The sequence below is a fragment of the Hippopotamus amphibius genome, chromosome 9 (assembly GCF_030028045.1).
Source record: "Hippopotamus amphibius kiboko isolate mHipAmp2 chromosome 9, mHipAmp2.hap2, whole genome shotgun sequence".
Taxonomy (NCBI): Eukaryota; Metazoa; Chordata; class Mammalia; order Artiodactyla; family Hippopotamidae; genus Hippopotamus; species Hippopotamus amphibius.
Window position 1 is genome coordinate 30,229,661 of NC_080194.1, and position 16,378 is coordinate 30,246,038.

General features: G+C 39.4%; 1 protein-coding gene across 1 annotated transcript in view; it reads left to right on the forward strand.

Moving 5' to 3' along the window:
* Nucleotides 1–16,378, forward strand: part of RRAS2 (RAS related 2) — a 67,389-nt gene that overhangs the window by 42,266 nt on the left and 8,745 nt on the right. Inside the window, exons 2-4 of the mRNA XM_057695421.1 lie at nucleotides 10,481–10,568; nucleotides 11,491–11,593; nucleotides 11,768–11,876. Of these exons, the coding sequence (XP_057551404.1) occupies nucleotides 10,481–10,568; nucleotides 11,491–11,593; nucleotides 11,768–11,876 (300 nt within the window). The remainder of the gene's footprint in view (nucleotides 1–10,480; nucleotides 10,569–11,490; nucleotides 11,594–11,767; nucleotides 11,877–16,378) is intronic.

The window sequence follows — 16,378 nt, forward strand, 5'->3', positions numbered from 1 at the left end:
CTAAAGCTGTTACTGGCCCTGAGGTCTGTGTGGTGGGGCTGAGCCTGCAGAGAGGACTTAGGGGACCACAGTGTGGGGAGGACCCTGATATGGAGAGGAAGGATGCAGAGATGGGACTTAGGTTGAGCTTGGGCAGTTTTGTGCCAATAGAGGTTAGGGGCAGCCTCGTTCCTCTAAAGTGTCCCACTGAGGCCAGCATCATGTTGTTTAGGCGGCTGTTGTCCACATGAGGTAGAGGTAAGGAAGGCTCACTTAACTAAGGTAGTAACTGTGGAGATGGAAAAGATGAGGTGGGTGTGGAAACTCCCTAGTAGGAGTGCAAGGTTTAGTCAAGATAAGAACTGAAAGACATGAGAAGGACCTGTGACTTGGTGTGAGAAAAGGAATGTCTGGGATTTACTCAGATTTCCCATGGGGATGGTGTGAGGTATATATGATACATAGCTAGGATTATATGGCCCTCTCTGTTTATCTGTTACTCTTTTTGTGCCAATAATCATTGTGCTTTTAAAAAATTGTTTGTTCTTATCCTAAAAACTTCATGTAGGCTTTCTATGTCACCTGTATAAGACTGCAGTAATTGGGGGATGAGAGCAAACAACTGCTAAGTTCAAGAAAGTGATATAAACTTTATCGTGCGGCATGATCGAGGCCACTGGTTTATTGTTGCTCAGTGGATTGTAAATACTGTGCCAGCGTTAAAGGATGACTATCCTGGGCGGCCCCTGAATCAAGCTTGACTTCCATACAGATGGTTCGTGTATGTGAATCTTGGCTGTAGCTGTGGCAGGGCTGTGGGGCAGCCCTTTTCCTCTTGTTGACAGTTTTCAAAATCACTTACTGGTATTGTGAACGAAACATGTTATGTGATCTTGTCTACTCAGTAGGTTAGCTCTACAAGTTGTAGGGTGGTGGAGGGCGGGGAAGGAGGAAAGAGGAAAACCTTTCTCTTTTCTTCTCTCCTTTTAAAAGCCTGTGGGTGTGGAAGGATGAAAGCTGTGACGATTCCAGGGAGCTGGCAACACGAAATGGCAGTTTACCCCCTAAATCGTTTTCCCTTCACAGAGTCTGAAGCTTTTCTTTTTTGACTGGTGGTGAGAATGTTGCTAAAGGTGCATTTTGGTTTAGAATTTTGCTTTGAAAAGGGCAAGCATTTGCAGGGTCAGGGTGAGCTGTGTCATACTGCAGTGTGCTCTAATTTGCACTGATAATTGTCTACCTGGTGCCTCTGGGTGAGAGCTAGCTTTCCTGAGGGAATTGCTGGTTTTACTTTCAGAGTCAGAAGAAACAGTGGGGAGAGAGGTAAGTGGTGTTGTACCTAGAATGTTTTCAGAAGGGGGCTAAAGCTAGGGTTAAGAGTGTAGTAGTGGGGAGTTGGGGCAGGATGAGGAGGCTGGGGATATAAGGGGTGCCCCAAGACAAGCTTTTCCTCCTTATAAGTGTAGCTTTGGGCTGGCTCTGTACTCTGGGAAAGGAAACAAAACTCTTCCCATTCCTTCTTGGGCCAGATGACTCTGCTTCAGAGGTTAGAACTCAGGGTTAATACTGGCTCAGGACCATAATTCAATGGTAGCTTTTGTGGTCTGGCCTATGGAACAGATTAGAACAATTTTTCCCTGGGGAAGTGAGCACCAAGTAACTGACTTTAGAAACAAACTTTTGTAATAGAACCAGTTTGTAACTTGATTTTGTACCATACTTTTCTTAATGCATACCAGGCCCATTGATTTGCAACCGAATACTTTGCTTGAGGTATGTATGTCATCACTGAGATTGCACAGAAGTCCCTTGAAAGGCACATGGTGGCTTTAGGCAGTCTGAGACAATTAGCAACATTGACTGAAGGCCTAAGGTTTGTTAAAAAGAAGCTAAAAGATTACAGGGTTTAGGGTAGCTTTTATTATTTTTGCATTAGAGTCCTAGAGGATAAGTTTTGGAGCTCTCTGTAATTATACGTGTTAGGTTAAATGAAATACTCATTCCAATCAGGAAAAAAATATGTACTTGAGTAAAGGAATATCAAGCATATTGGAAACATTTGACATAAAAATAAGGGAGGGTGTTGCAGGGAACAAAGGTTCTCTGTAACTTGACAGCTGCTGTTAAAAAGTGACACCAGGAAGCGCCCGGCTCTGGCTCACAGCTGCCTGAAGTTGCTGGAATCTTCTCTAGTGTTACCGGAGGAATTTGCACTGCTCCGGTTTTAGCAAACAGGCTACTGATAGCTAACCAGGTCCTTATTGTGCTCTTGGAAGTTAATTCCTCACTCCTCCTCATGATCTTCATAATCACTGGGTTTTCCAACAGCAAATATTTTGAGGCTCTAACCATGTATATGCAGAGTACCTTGCTTAACGCCAGAGAAATTCTGAAAGGCGTGAGATAGGCCTTAGAGTCATCAAATCTAGTTAGGCATATATAACAGAATTTTAACTGGAACTCGAACCTATTTTAATTTCTCTTGAAGCCGCACAGCCTGGGAATAAAGCAGTAGTTGCCAAGTGACCCTCATATTTCAAGGGCTTGCATAGAAGGTGGCCTTAAATTGCCTTTGCACACTTAGACCACACTTTAATCTCCAGGAAATAAAAGTGTGGAAAGTTAAGGGTTCTGAGACGAGGATGTTTTTGGAGAGAGCTGTCAGTATGCGGTGTGTTCTTTGTCCTTTCCTGCCTCCACACTCAGCTGAGAGGAGAGGATGCTTTTCTTAAGCCCCCTTCATTGAAGTCAGATGATGGGGAAAGCTCTAATAGAATCATTCTGAGAACTTGACGTGTATCCCCTGGTGTTTGGAGAGCCTAAGGATTAGTATGTGAATCTGTGGATTGATAGCAGAGAGAAAGGAAGAGGACTGTTTAGTTAGCAATATGCACTTTAAAAGACTCTGGGTTTCCTTGAGTTTCTGAGTGGAACTACCTTAAAATGCCTTCTAAAATGAGACACTGTGCATGGCTACCTAGAAGATGATGTGAGTCAGGAGGAGGTGCCCATGGGAACCCCAAGGATTGACAGTTGGAAGTATAAATGGCCAGGACTCACTCATGTCCTGGGAATTCCACATGGAGGGCCTCATGTGTGTACTCTTCCAGGAAGCCTGCAGGCCCTCATGAGAAAGTTAGCATGGACATCAGATTTCATTGGTGTGGTCTTTGCAACCTCCCTTACTTCTCCCCACTCCTTCAGCTCCAGCCCTTAAGGAGCCAGAGCAGAGGCAGCCTTGTTGAGGGTAGAAAAGATGCATAATAAGATGGGGAAAGAGTAAAGATGACTGGTCTTAACTATCCCCCCACCCCAGTCCAATTGCAGACGTCTCAGCTCTATGTAGAAAGGGGAGAAAGAAACTTTAATTTATAGATGAGTATTGACTAATGCAATTAAGATGCTGTCCTAGAAATCTTAATTATTATGTTTTTTCTTTTTTTTTTCAGTTATTTTTTAAATTGCAGTATAGCTGATTTACAGTGTTGTGCCAGTTTCTGCTGTACAGCAAAGTGACTCAGTTATATACATGAATATTCTTTTTCTATATCCTTTTCCACTATGATTTATCACAGAATATTGAATATAGTTCCGTGTGCTGCACGTTTAGGACCTTGTTGTTCATCCATTCTAAATGTAATAGCTTGCATCTACCAACCCCAAATTTCCAGTCCACCCCTCTCCCTCCCTCCTTATCCCTTGGCAGCTACAAATCTGATCTCTATGTCTTTGAGTCTGTTTCTTTTTTTGTAGATAGGTTCATTTGTGCCATATTTTAGATTCCACATAAAAGTGATATCATATGGTATTTGTCTTTTCTGACTTAGTATGATAATCTCTACTTGTATCCATGTTGCTGCAAATGGCATTATTTTGTTCTTTTTTATGGCTGAGTAGTATTCTGTATTATATATGTGTCATCTTTATTCGTCTGTTGGACATTTAGGTTTGTTTCTCTGTTTGTTGTTTGCATTTGTTGTTTGTAGACTTTTTAATGATGGCCATTCTGACCTGTGTGAGGTGGTACCTCATTGTAGTTTTGATTTGCATTTCTCTGATAATTAGTGATGTTGAGCATCTTTTCGTGTGCCTATTGGCCATCTGTATAGACATCTTAATTATTGAAATCACAGTGTTCTTTGGGCTGAAAGTAATTGAACAACTATTTATAATTGAAGAATGATTGGAAAAAATTCAGGTGCAAGAAAAAACTTGCCCACAGAAGGGCTTTGAAGGAAAGTTTTATGCTTATAACCTGTTGAGCTTATTAGCTCAATGTTTCATTTATACATTCATATATACACGTACATGAAAAGATGAGTAGTTATAAAAGGAAATTGTAAGTATCAATTACATGGTATACATAAAGCTTGATATGTATATTTTCCAAATCACAACTTTTAACAACAAAGTAGAATATTTGAAATTGGGAAATTCCAATTTTAAATATTGGATAAATACTGTTATCACCTTAAGGGTAAGAGGAACTTACTGAGATCATTTTCTGGTTGGAGTGTTGGAGGCCTTGCAAAGAAAGTAAGATGTGATTTGGGCTTCATTAGCTACAGTTTGTTAAGGCCTATTGTGTATCATAGGCTGTGCTGTAAAAATACTCCACATACATTATTTTTACTTTTCACAGCAATCCTGCAAGGTTAGTATTATTTCTATCTTATAGACAAGGAAACTGAGGTTCAGGCGGGTTAAATGAGGTGCTCCAGTTTCCCACGTCCGGTAAAGGTGGTAGAATTGTATCCAGGTCTGTCTGACTCACACCTCAAGCTCTTCCCACTTCACCCTGCTGCCTCCCTGACGGCCGCACACCGAGATCCAGTGGTGGATGAGCAGGAAGAGGAGTGGCGCGCACACAGCATCACTGGGGACCACAGCCCTTCAGTCACTCGGGGCAGCCCTTCACCACCCCCCTTCCTTGTGTCCGCTTTCTGCCTTCTGTTTTTCCTTTTCCATTATCCTTCAGTGCCACGTCCGAAGTGGGCCCTGGAATATGCCCTCCTTAAATTAGTCCTGTTCTCACTCTTTTCTGGTGAAAATGGGCTTTAGAGATGCTAATCATACTGCTAGGAAGTAGAGTGGAAATCTGAGAGACGTGAAATTCTGTGTTTGAATTTCACGTCTCTCAAACTCTGTAGCACTCACATTTTCTTTCTCATCCTGCTGCCTCCAGTGAAGACTTTATAAATGCATATTTAATAGAAAGCAAGCCCTCAATAAAGCCTCATGTTTGGGTTTATTTTTTATCATAATTTAAAAAACAATACAGGTTTTGTGGCTAGAAGTAATAATAGGAAAATACTGACTTAAAGTGGAGGGGAGCAGAGAACCACAGAATTTTGTGTGTAGAATGTTTCATGACCTGGGTTCTGTGTGCCACTTGGGGGAGAGGGGAGAGGTGAGCAGGATCTCAGGAAAGGAAAGAAAGGAACATAAAGTTGTTAGTCTTGGTTTTCCTTGTTTCTTATTTTTCATGATACTTTTGCTCCTTATTTTAAAGGCCTATAATAAAGGAATGAAAGATTTGAAATCTTATGAATTATATTAAATAGCAAGAGTTCTAAAACATTCATTAGGGTAAGACCTGAACTTAAATTGTAGCTCTCCTCGTTATCAGCTGGGTGATCTGGAAGAGGTAATGTAAATCTGTGCCTCACTTAAAAAAAAAATCTGTTAAAAAGGAAATACGCATCTAAGGATCATTGTGAAAATTAATTGGGAAAATTTTATATGTATCAGTTGTAAACTGCTTGTCACATAGCAAATGGTCTGTAAATGATGATTCCTGTTATTGTGATTGAGGATGTATCATTTTTAAAAAATGGGACCAGTGGAAGCAGGAATGGAGGATGAATGTGAGTGTGACTCCACAGAGTCAAGGTGAGTAGAGCAGAAGGAGCGCTAGCCAGAAGGCTTGGAAACTTTGATTTTAGTGCTGGATCCGCCAGTGATTTGCTCTTTAAACATTAGGCTAGTTACTCTACCTCTGACAAAAATCTCTGTCCTCATGAAGCTTATATTCTAGTCGTGTTGGGGGAAGGATGGAAAGTGTAAAAATAAAATATAAAGGAAACTGCAAAATATTCTGACCAAAAAGAAAAAAGAAAAAAATTCAGGTTTCTGGGTGAGTTAGTTGGTCTTGAGTAGAGCGAGGTGAAAGTCCAGTATATTCTTCCCTTGATTTGATCTTTCCTATAGTACTTAATGTACTACCACCAGATTTAAAACGTTTTTTAAATGATATTTGCAAAAGTAGAGAAAATAGTATAATATACACTATATACACGTTACCCAGATTCAGTAGTTATCAAAGTTTTCCCATACTGTTTAACCAGTTTCCTTCTCCTGCTCCCCCCCTTTCCCCTCCTCTTTCTGCACCTTATGTGTTTAGATGACTCCTAAGAATCCTGCTGTGCTCAGAAATGCCCTGTCATTTGTTTACAGCTCCCCAGTGGCACCTTAGGTCTAACCTCCTGTCCTTTTTATATTCAAGGCTATTGGACTTTAACCAGTGAGCTGGATTAACTGAGTTTCCCAGAATCTCCAATAAATTACCCGTCCCAGTGTGTAGACCAGGCACCGCTCTGTGGCAGTGCTTGGGAACTACACTTTGACCAGCAGCTTGGTGTCTGGAGAGAGTGACAGTGACTTGTCACTCCTGCCAAATACAGAAGTTGTGTCAGCTTACTCTTTCCTCCCCAGGCCTCTCCTTATCTTCCTTAAGGCAGCTTCTTTAAATGGGAAGAGAACAAAGTGGCAGTTCTCTTAAGCCAAGAGGAGCTCCTGTTGTGCAACCTAGTGGCATATAGGTAGGAATAACATTCCTGGCTATCACTATTCTGTTACTAAGAGCTTTGGACCACCCTACTCAGACCAGATTTTATCAGGGAAAGTCTCCCTGTCTGAATGGGACAGCATCCCTAATCTTAAACTTTTCTCCATAACTCCTAACAACCTTAAAGAGACCTAGGTCCACATTTGCCTTCCTTACTACCGGGAAGGCATCCCGCCCATTGAATGGAGGCATTCCCTTTGTTTCTGGTTGGGCTCCTTCTCCATGGATCCTTCTCCATGCATCCTTTCTGGTGATTTCGAGAAAGCACATTACTTTCTCCATCCCCGACCCTCATTCACCCTTTTAGTGGACTGAACTCGAGTCCACCATCCTTTCCTGCCCTTGCCTGAGCCTCTACTGCCTTCCACAGTGCAGTGCTATGTTTTGTTTTCTTGCTTTCTGCTAAAGAATATCCTTTTTGGGCTGTGTTTGGTAACATTTTTCAGCTTCAGGAGAGAGACTGTTTTCTTTTCAGGCAAATTGCTGGGACTCTCTTTTTATAAGTGAATGTACACATAGTTCCTACGTATGACTGCAGTATTAACTGCTTAAATTTTGTTGCCTTGGGAACAAGCATGTTATTGGCATTTCATGCCATTTCTTTTCTTTGGCCAGTAGGATTAATACTCCCCGTTCCCCTTGCCCCCAATCACAGCACACTTGCTAGATGTGGAAAAAGCAGTGGATTCTGTGAAAGTAGGGACCTTGTCCCTGTGATGCCTAATAGATGATGGTCAAACACATGAAAGCAAGAGCAGTCAGCAGAAGGGCTTCAGGTAGTGAAAAATAACACTTTGAATGGTGAAGAACAGACATCACACTGGAGGGCTTTGTGAACTGTGTGAAGAAAGTGGTGACTGCTATAAGCCACGAGGAACCATTTACGTATTTTGTAGAGGTATAATTTGTATACATACAAAAATGTGTACACGTCTTAAAATGTACTGCTTGATGAGTTTTTACGTATGTATATACTAGTGTAATTACTGCTCAAACCCCAAAAGTATTTCCAGAAGTCCAGATGAGGAGCTTTTATCTTGATTCACAACATTTTGGATATAGCTAGGATTGGAATTATAACAGCTGTTACTGGTATTAGCACATCTTTTTACTTGAGTAAAAATGCTAGTTCATAACATTTAATTACATGACAAAACAGTACACTGACCAACATTTATTAATCATCAGCATGTCTTGGCACTTTATATTCATTACTTCATTTTATCTGTTCCATGGGGTTTTGTTACTATCCAGAGTTACAGATGCTAAAGGTTAAAGAGGTAAAGTAATGTGCCTTAGGTTCCACAGCTAGAAAGTAGCAGTGTTAGAATTAAATCCAGGGCTCTCCATCACCAGAGACTGATTTCTTGTTGGTGATCTGCTGCCTCAAGTATCTGGGACCCAGGTTTAAGTAGCAAAAATGGTGTCTTTGTGGTAGGAGGTAATGATTATCTTTCTTAGCTGCACACGATGAATGCTGTTTTTAGGTACATTATGACCCATGGCTTATTAGAATTATGAGGGAGGGAACGGGATCTTTGATTCTGTGACAGCCAGGCCCCAGAGTAGTGTTCCTTAAGATGGATCTTTATGAGGGAGGATGTTGCTTTCAGTGAGGATGGCTCTGCAAAATCTATATGTAGCAAGGTCTCAAACAAATTTTGAAAATAGGACACAACAAAGATGAAATGTAGACCTAAATATCCAGAAATTCCAACAATTAATTTGTCTTAAAAAATTAACAAGTGGAATAAATACATGCCAGAGATAGTGAAGTGGCAAAATTCTTATAACATTAAGATTATATTCAAGAGCTAAGACATCCAAAGAAAATATGAAACTTCCACAGTCAAGAAAGGAAAAAGTTTAATTGCCCTCAAAGTTGCTTAAACCAACAATCCTCTGTAGGTGTTATTTTTTAAATTTGGTATCACAATGCAGAAATACCCATCACCTTGAAAGAATTCGAGCTATTATACATGACTTGGACATTTGAAAAAAAATATATTTAGTGTTTGTCCACTGTGTTTTCAGACAGAGTGGGAGGGAAATTTTGGCACATTTAGGCATAATTTGGGAGTAGTCAATGAAATGTATGTTTTACAAGATGAAAGCATGGCAAGAAGTGTCAGATTACTATGGAGAAACATGTTTCAGGAAACTAATCTTAAGATATCAATAGCATACTTTATCCATCTTGCTTGGTGAAAGACTGCTGTTTTGTGTTGTTTAGGGTAGTGGATACCAAGAATATTGTTGCCAGTTATATTTACCTTTGAAGAGGTATGGGTGCCAGGAAGTCAGTTCAGGATTGTTTTGATATCTGCTTATTTTTAAATGGGAACCGGGTGGTGATGGAGATGGCTTTCTACTCAAAGTTGGTAAATGTTTTTGTTTTTAACAGACTTTGTTTAATAAATCATGCATTTAAATGAAGTCGTCAAAAGGGAAATAGGATTATGGCTACCAAATTGTATAATTAAAGTTAATCCAAAAATATAAATAAAAAATAGAAAGTGTCATTCGAAAATAAAATAAATGTGTAAAGCCACGGTAGCAAGCAGATCAGTCTCCCTGCCCCCCCACCCCCGAACCAGGAGTTTCTTTGCTGCCCTGTTCAGAGTGCCTACTTCTGAGTAGCTGTCTGGTGTTTGCACAGCTTACCATGCAGGGGTTGTCACTTAAGAATGATGTTTCCCTGGAGCCAGCAGGTCCAGCTTCCGGGAGCCCTTTCCTGCAGGATGACTGAACACCTTTGCTGCTTGTTCTTAGCATTAAGCTGCCTCCTCCAAGTCATCCCTCAGATTTTGTAATGAGCTAATGGCACAATGGGCTTTGAGGAAGTCAGTCAAGAAGCAGAGTGAAGGAGATACTCAGAACTGATGTCAGTGTCCTTCATGCCCTTCTGTATGAAGGGGGAAATAAGTTGTCTTTCAGATTCTTGTTTCTGTTTTCTTTTTAAAACCTTTAAAAAGATTGTGAAATGTAATATACAAACATTGTGATTCGCTAAGACTTTTCCCTTCTTACCCTGTTGCCTTAACTGTCCTCCTTCTGGTGATGATATAATAGTTGGGTGGCTTTGCTAACAGGAGAAGAAATAGAAGTTAAGGTGAAAAACTAACAAAAATATCAGTGAAAGAATAAGTTTGAGATCCATGCAGATGAAAAAAAAACCCCTGAAATCATTTCCTTAGGATAACATAAGATGTGAGAAAAGTGGAGAAAAGATGAGGCATTGAATCATGCAGACTTTGTGTTGTCTCATTTGTTTCAAACTAGTTTGTTCTAAGGACTGATGCCTGCCATCGGGTTGCAGATAGACCTGAATTATAGCTTACTGTGTTTTTCTAGTTTATCTGGAATTTGAGATCTAGAGTCTTAGGTATATATAAGTTAATTATGAAAAACAAAAACTACAGTAGATCTTTTACAATCTTCTTGCATACTTCAGATATGAAAATGCAGAGATATTTAGTACCCTTTCTCCACTTGGAAGCTGCTCTGAATAGACTTCATTTAAAGGGGAATTGATTGAAATAGTAGGATAAACCTTAATACCATGAAAATATTTTGATTAATTCTGGATAAAGTTACATGGGTACTTGGGCAGGTATACATAAATTTTAAAATAAGGTTTTTTTTTTCTTACAGTCCTATTTTGTAACAGATTATGATCCAACCATCGAGGATTCCTATACAAAGCAGTGTGTGATAGATGACCGGGCAGCCCGACTAGATAGTAAGTAATCTTCCTTTATTTAATAGTTCACATGTCGTATTTTTAAAAGTAAGCTTTGATGTTTCGCTGGGTTAAATACTAATTGTTAGATGATCTTGAATATAAGCCCATCTCTTTCATTAGTTTTGATTGACAAATCTGCATATTAGGCAATTTAAATATTCCTCAGTAAATGTTATGTAAAACAGTGATTGGATTGAGCTTTTTCTGGTGAAATTAGTCATGTCACTGTAACTTGTTGAAGTTGTGTTTGTTGGGATATTTGGGAAAAAACACGTGGTTTCAGCTCTTCCTACCTTTTGATGAAGGCTAAAATGGGTGAAGTAAATATAGAAAAGCTTCAGTATTTGCTAACTTGCTTAGAGTTTATAGCACGGAGGCCTTAGCACATAGTGTTTTGTGCTTGGCTGAACATTCCACCCCACCACAAATGAAAGCCCTGTTCCTTTAACTTGTGTGAATCTTTTATTCATAGAAATCAAAAAATACATCAGCACCTGTACATTCAGTATTGTATTTGGGGAGCGGGGTGACCAGCATTTGTTTCTTGAATTTACAGGTATCTTTTTCAGTTCTTTTCATGCAGGAGGTAAACATCCAAGTATCCGAGTGACTTTAAAGGTTATCTGACTCTTTCTGCCTAGATGTATTTGATATTTTTAACCTTGTAATTGCTATGCAAATATATTCTAACTACAAAATCAGCCTGCACTGATGAAGATAACTCTGAAACTGTCTGCCATTAGAATATATTTGTCTTTAGCATTGAGAATAAAGTACTAAAAGGAGAATGCCATTTTTTAAATTACACTAAGTATGATGTGCTCCAAAGGACGCACATTAACTGGGCCTGCCCTTGTGAGCAAGCCGTTTTTGTAAGATGAAAACACGAACATTAATTGCATTTCTTGTTTTTCTTTAGTTCTGGATACAGCGGGACAAGAGGAGTTTGGAGCTATGAGAGAACAGTATATGAGAACTGGCGAGGGTTTCCTCTTGGTCTTTTCAGTCACAGATAGAGGCAGGTTTGTGTCAGTATTCAATTGTAGATCTCCTGTTCATGTCTAGATCACTGTTTCATTGAATTTGTATTCTTCTTGTTTTTATAGAAAAAGGAAAAAAAAAAAGTACTAAGTGGGGCATGGGACTCTGAATTCTGATACTTGACCGAATTGATTAATTTGTTTTTGTGTTTTTAGTTTTGAAGAAATCTATAAGTTTCAAAGACAGATTCTCAGAGTAAAGGATCGTGATGAGTTTCCAATGATTTTAATTGGTAATAAAGCAGATCTGGATCATCAAAGACAGGTGAGAAGGAATTTTGCTATTGGGAAACCAATTATTTGTAATCATGTAAGTGAACAGATATACTTAATGGCAAAGTGCCACGATCAAAAACACTGTGCTGAGTTTGGCACACTGGATTTTATAGAAGTCCTATAATAGGTGACAAATAAAAAGGGAGTAGATTTGGGGACATTAAATTTTTACATATTATTCAGAACTTCAGTGGACTCTATAAGCCTGCAAGTATTTGTACCAGCTCTACTCACGTATTATAATTTCTTAGGTAACACCCACAGCTCTCATTTAGTTAGATACTCTTAAAATTACCCCTAATTCAGTGTTAATGCTCAATTACCTCATTTAGAGAATGACTAATTTAAATTACAGTTTTGGGATTTTTCCAAAGTCCCATTAATGACTGAATTTTCTGTTAATTCTTCATATGGGCAGCTCTAACAGCAGTAACCTGCAGGAAAATAATATTTTTAGTATTTAGTTGCAGGCTTGTTTATACTCACTTGTTCTTTACCCACTTGTTTCACATTTAATTTAAAAAATTTTTGTATATATTGGCCACTCAGCTTTTTGTGGGGGAGGGGAACAAGATCAGATGTAAATTAATGGAGGCTCTAGATTATTTGGGGGTTCTTTTGGTGTCTTCATTTCTTTTACGTCTTTAGTCTCTATCCCACATCTGGAATACAGTTGTTTAAAGACTTTCCTAACTTTTGCTGGCATTTAAGTTCTCTTTTGTTTTTACATAACCTCGTGTTAACAGATTTTGTTTGAAAGTGCAGACGTCAGGAAAAATTGGTTGATAAACAGCATAGAGGACAGCCTTCCATTTTGTAGTTAACTATTTAAAATATAATCTTTGATTTGTGTGCTCTGTTTGTAAAGTTTGTTGAAGGTATACCAAGTTTAAAACGTGAACTTAAGAGAATGATATTGTTATAATGCTAAGATTTAGAAATGTTTACTTGGAGAATAAATTTTATTGCCAGATCTCTTTCAAATCTGAATTATAAAGTTAAGGTGAAAACATTCCATCTTCATTTCAAACCAGTATAAGCTGTTGGAAGTAATTTGGTGTATGATATTGCATCTTAAAACCTGGAGTAGACAGTCCATCTTTTTTTTTTCCTCATTTATATTTTTTTTTGGGGGGATCATTTCCTTCAGCGTTTCAGAATCTAATTACGTTTATTAAATATTTCCCAGTAGAACCTTTTTACTGCTCTTCTCAGTCCTTTATAGTACTAGAAATGCTTTTCGATGTCCTTGGGTCTGGAAAATAATGGCAAAGTAGCTCTGCAGGGAACAAGGGGTTCTTGCCCTATCTAATGCTAGATAGATATGTTTCCTGCCCTGATTTTTCTCAAACTTTTTGATGGTGGTAACTCCAGTAAAGGAATAAGTGGCAGGCCTGGGGTGAGGTGGGAGTGTTCTATAGGTTAGGCAAGATTAGGAAGAACAGAGAAGGGGGAGTGTGTCCAGCAGAACTAAACAAGTCTTGCCATGATTAGCCTGGGGGCAAGGGGTCCATATGAGTTATTTTTAAGTCATTTATATATTGAAGATTGCCAGTATTTGGAGTGTGGTTTCCATCTGTCTGCAGATACTAACATATTGTGTGGCACTTTAGCTTTGTTTTTACCATAGATTTATAAATTTTTCATCTAATTTTTTTTCTTTTTATAAAAGTAATAGATTCTCAGATTAAAATAAGAACAAGGTGGTAAGAGAAGCATTATAGGGAATGATAAGTTTAATATTTCCATCACCTTAAAGATAGGCAGTTAGCTTGGAGTAAGTTCTTCCTGTGCTTTAAAACATATACATAGACATTAAGTACTATGTACACGCTGAAAAGTTCAAATGTACATATGCCCAAGGGAGAAAAGGAAAAGGCTGAAAACTGACTGCTTAATTTTCTGCTCATTTCTATAGATTATCCTCTCTGAAGGACAGGCTCAAAGAAACATTTTATTCCTCCCATGCTTCGTGTCTTTTCTAGGTTCCTTCGTGCCTTCACTCAGGTGTGTTAGCTGATCTCACTTAAAAGTCACCATCACTGCTCTCGTGTGAGAGCCTTCAGTGCTGACTGGGGATCCCACTGTGTTTCTCTAGTCCATTCATTTCCCACTTGTTTGGATGATTATTACTTACTTTTTCGTTCTTAAGTTAATAACATTTTCTTTCCCTTCCTCATTCTCAGCAGATTGATGACGAGTGGTATTTTCCAGTTTCACGGAGAAATTTCTGCATGTTCCCACCTCCACAGGCACTAGCCTAAGTGCACGTATGCCCCCTCAACTCCCCCCCCCCGCTTGCATGGGTAGACTTCACCTCTCTGTCCAGCCTCTCTGGTGGGCACTGGAGCCCGTCCGTTCTTCCTTGTGGGCATCACCCCAGCGGTTGTTCCATCCAGGTGTCCATTTCTCGCCCCCATGATTAATCCCACCAGTGTGCCACATGCCACAGTGCTCTCATCTTCAGAACAAAAAGTAACCACAGCAAAAGCTTATCTCACATTCCTCTCTGAGAACCTTTTTGCTGCTCCTCGTAGTAAACAAAACTCCTTAGAAGAGTTATCTATACTGGCTTTCTACTTCCTTTCCTTTCTTTTTGTTGCTTACATTGACTGCAGGCATGTAGCACCTGGTCAAGGTCAGGGCTTGGGCAGATGTAACATTTTGACACAGTTGCTCACACTCTCCTTTTTGAAAGTTTGTTTACTTAGCTCTGGAACACCATTCCTCATGCCTCCTCCCTCCTCCTTTTGTTGGTACTTCCTTGTCTCTCTCAGGTGTGTTAGGGCTCAGGCATACTCTCTTCTAGGCCCTGGATACACAAAGACAGACATACCTTACCCCTCCTAGCCTTGAGGGCCATGCTCGGTGCAGTTGAAATTGAGATGCTGTACTAAAGGTGTCTTCACCTTTACCTTTTAAAGGTGTCTTCAGAATTGAAGTTGCTGTTCTATAATCTTTTTTTTTTTTCCCTATTTTTTTCTATAATGTCTTGGCACCCTTGCTCAACCAGCTGAACGTGGACAGGCCACAGGCATCTCATAAAAACTTCTTCCCTTTCTTCGGAAATGCTGACTTTTTGGTCATCTCTTTAGGTTCTTAGTGACCACTCTGGCTTGCTCTTAGTTGCTGATCAGCTTGTTCTTTTCTGCCTTCATCTTAGGCTTGATCCTTTGGACTTTCTCTAATTTCTAGCCTTTTTTCTCTTACATAGCAAGTGCCAGTTTCCTGTGTTCTGTGAATTTGTGAGTCAGCCCTGGGGATTCCTACTATTGCTCCTGAGATTCTGAACCCATTAGGGAGTGGAGATCAGCCAGAAGAGGCTTTGCCTGCTTCCTTTTGGCTTCTGTATCTCTGTGGACTTGCTTCTTCCACCCACCTATTCATCCAGTTTTCATGGAACACTTTCTAGGCACCGATGACAGAGCAGTAGAAAAAACAAAGTCACCGAAATCAAGGAGATCTGTAGAATTTGAATGGCAGTGTTACCATATACCTGGACCCTTAGAGATGCATTGATCGTTTTGTTCATCCTGTCAAAGGTATAGGAAGAAAATATGAGTAAATGATTTATGTGCCCTTGCTAAAATGTAAACGTAGGTAAATATGACAGCATATTGATTCTGAAATTTAATACAGCAGCTGTGTGTGGGCTTGGACTGTGGACTTCATAATAGCTCTGATTTCAAGTTCCTTGTCCTTGACTCAACCTGGTTTAGAAATCGATGGTTTTGCCTTTTTTTTTTTTTTTTTTTTAAATTTGTTTTTGATGTTTTGATTTTCCCCCTTTTACCTCTCCAGGCCTGCCTCAGTTTTCCCCGTTCCTTTCGCCCTTGTTAGGTACTTAATTTCTACTGGCCACCATTAATTTGAGAAAGGAGCCCATTACACTTAATACAGTAGTTTACCTAAGTGTGCTAATCCCCACTCCTCTTATCTGTCAGTACCCTGACCACAATGTGCCCTGCAGCCTCCCAGGAAAAAGAAACCCCTCCCCCCAACAACAGAGTAATGGTCTTCTCTGGCCTTACCTGTTCGTGCCTTGTCTGCATCTAAAAGGTTTGTAAGCACCCTGACAGCTTCTCAGTTTTGACCACTTAATTTTGTTTATGTTTTGTCCTTAGTACAGAGAACAGAGATATGCACTCAATATATAGTTGCTGAATGAATGAATCAAAGCATCAGTGAATCAAGCTGTGGTATTAATATGATGACTCTTTCTGCATAATAGATATTTTTGAAAAACAAAACAAGTTTTGCTTCTGTAAACTTAGGTTGTTATTCATTAGCTCGACACATCCCTAAGTGACTGTTGCAGATGTTGTAGTCTATTCCTATCAAACCCAGTTTGTTTAATAAAATTGCTCTCATCATTCGCATTTTGCTGTTCTCTATTTAGAAATACATAGTACTAAACTTGTATTATTGTAGATTTCAACTAATATTCATTTATGCCTTTGAACTGAGTCTCACTTGAGGTTCCCAAGTGTA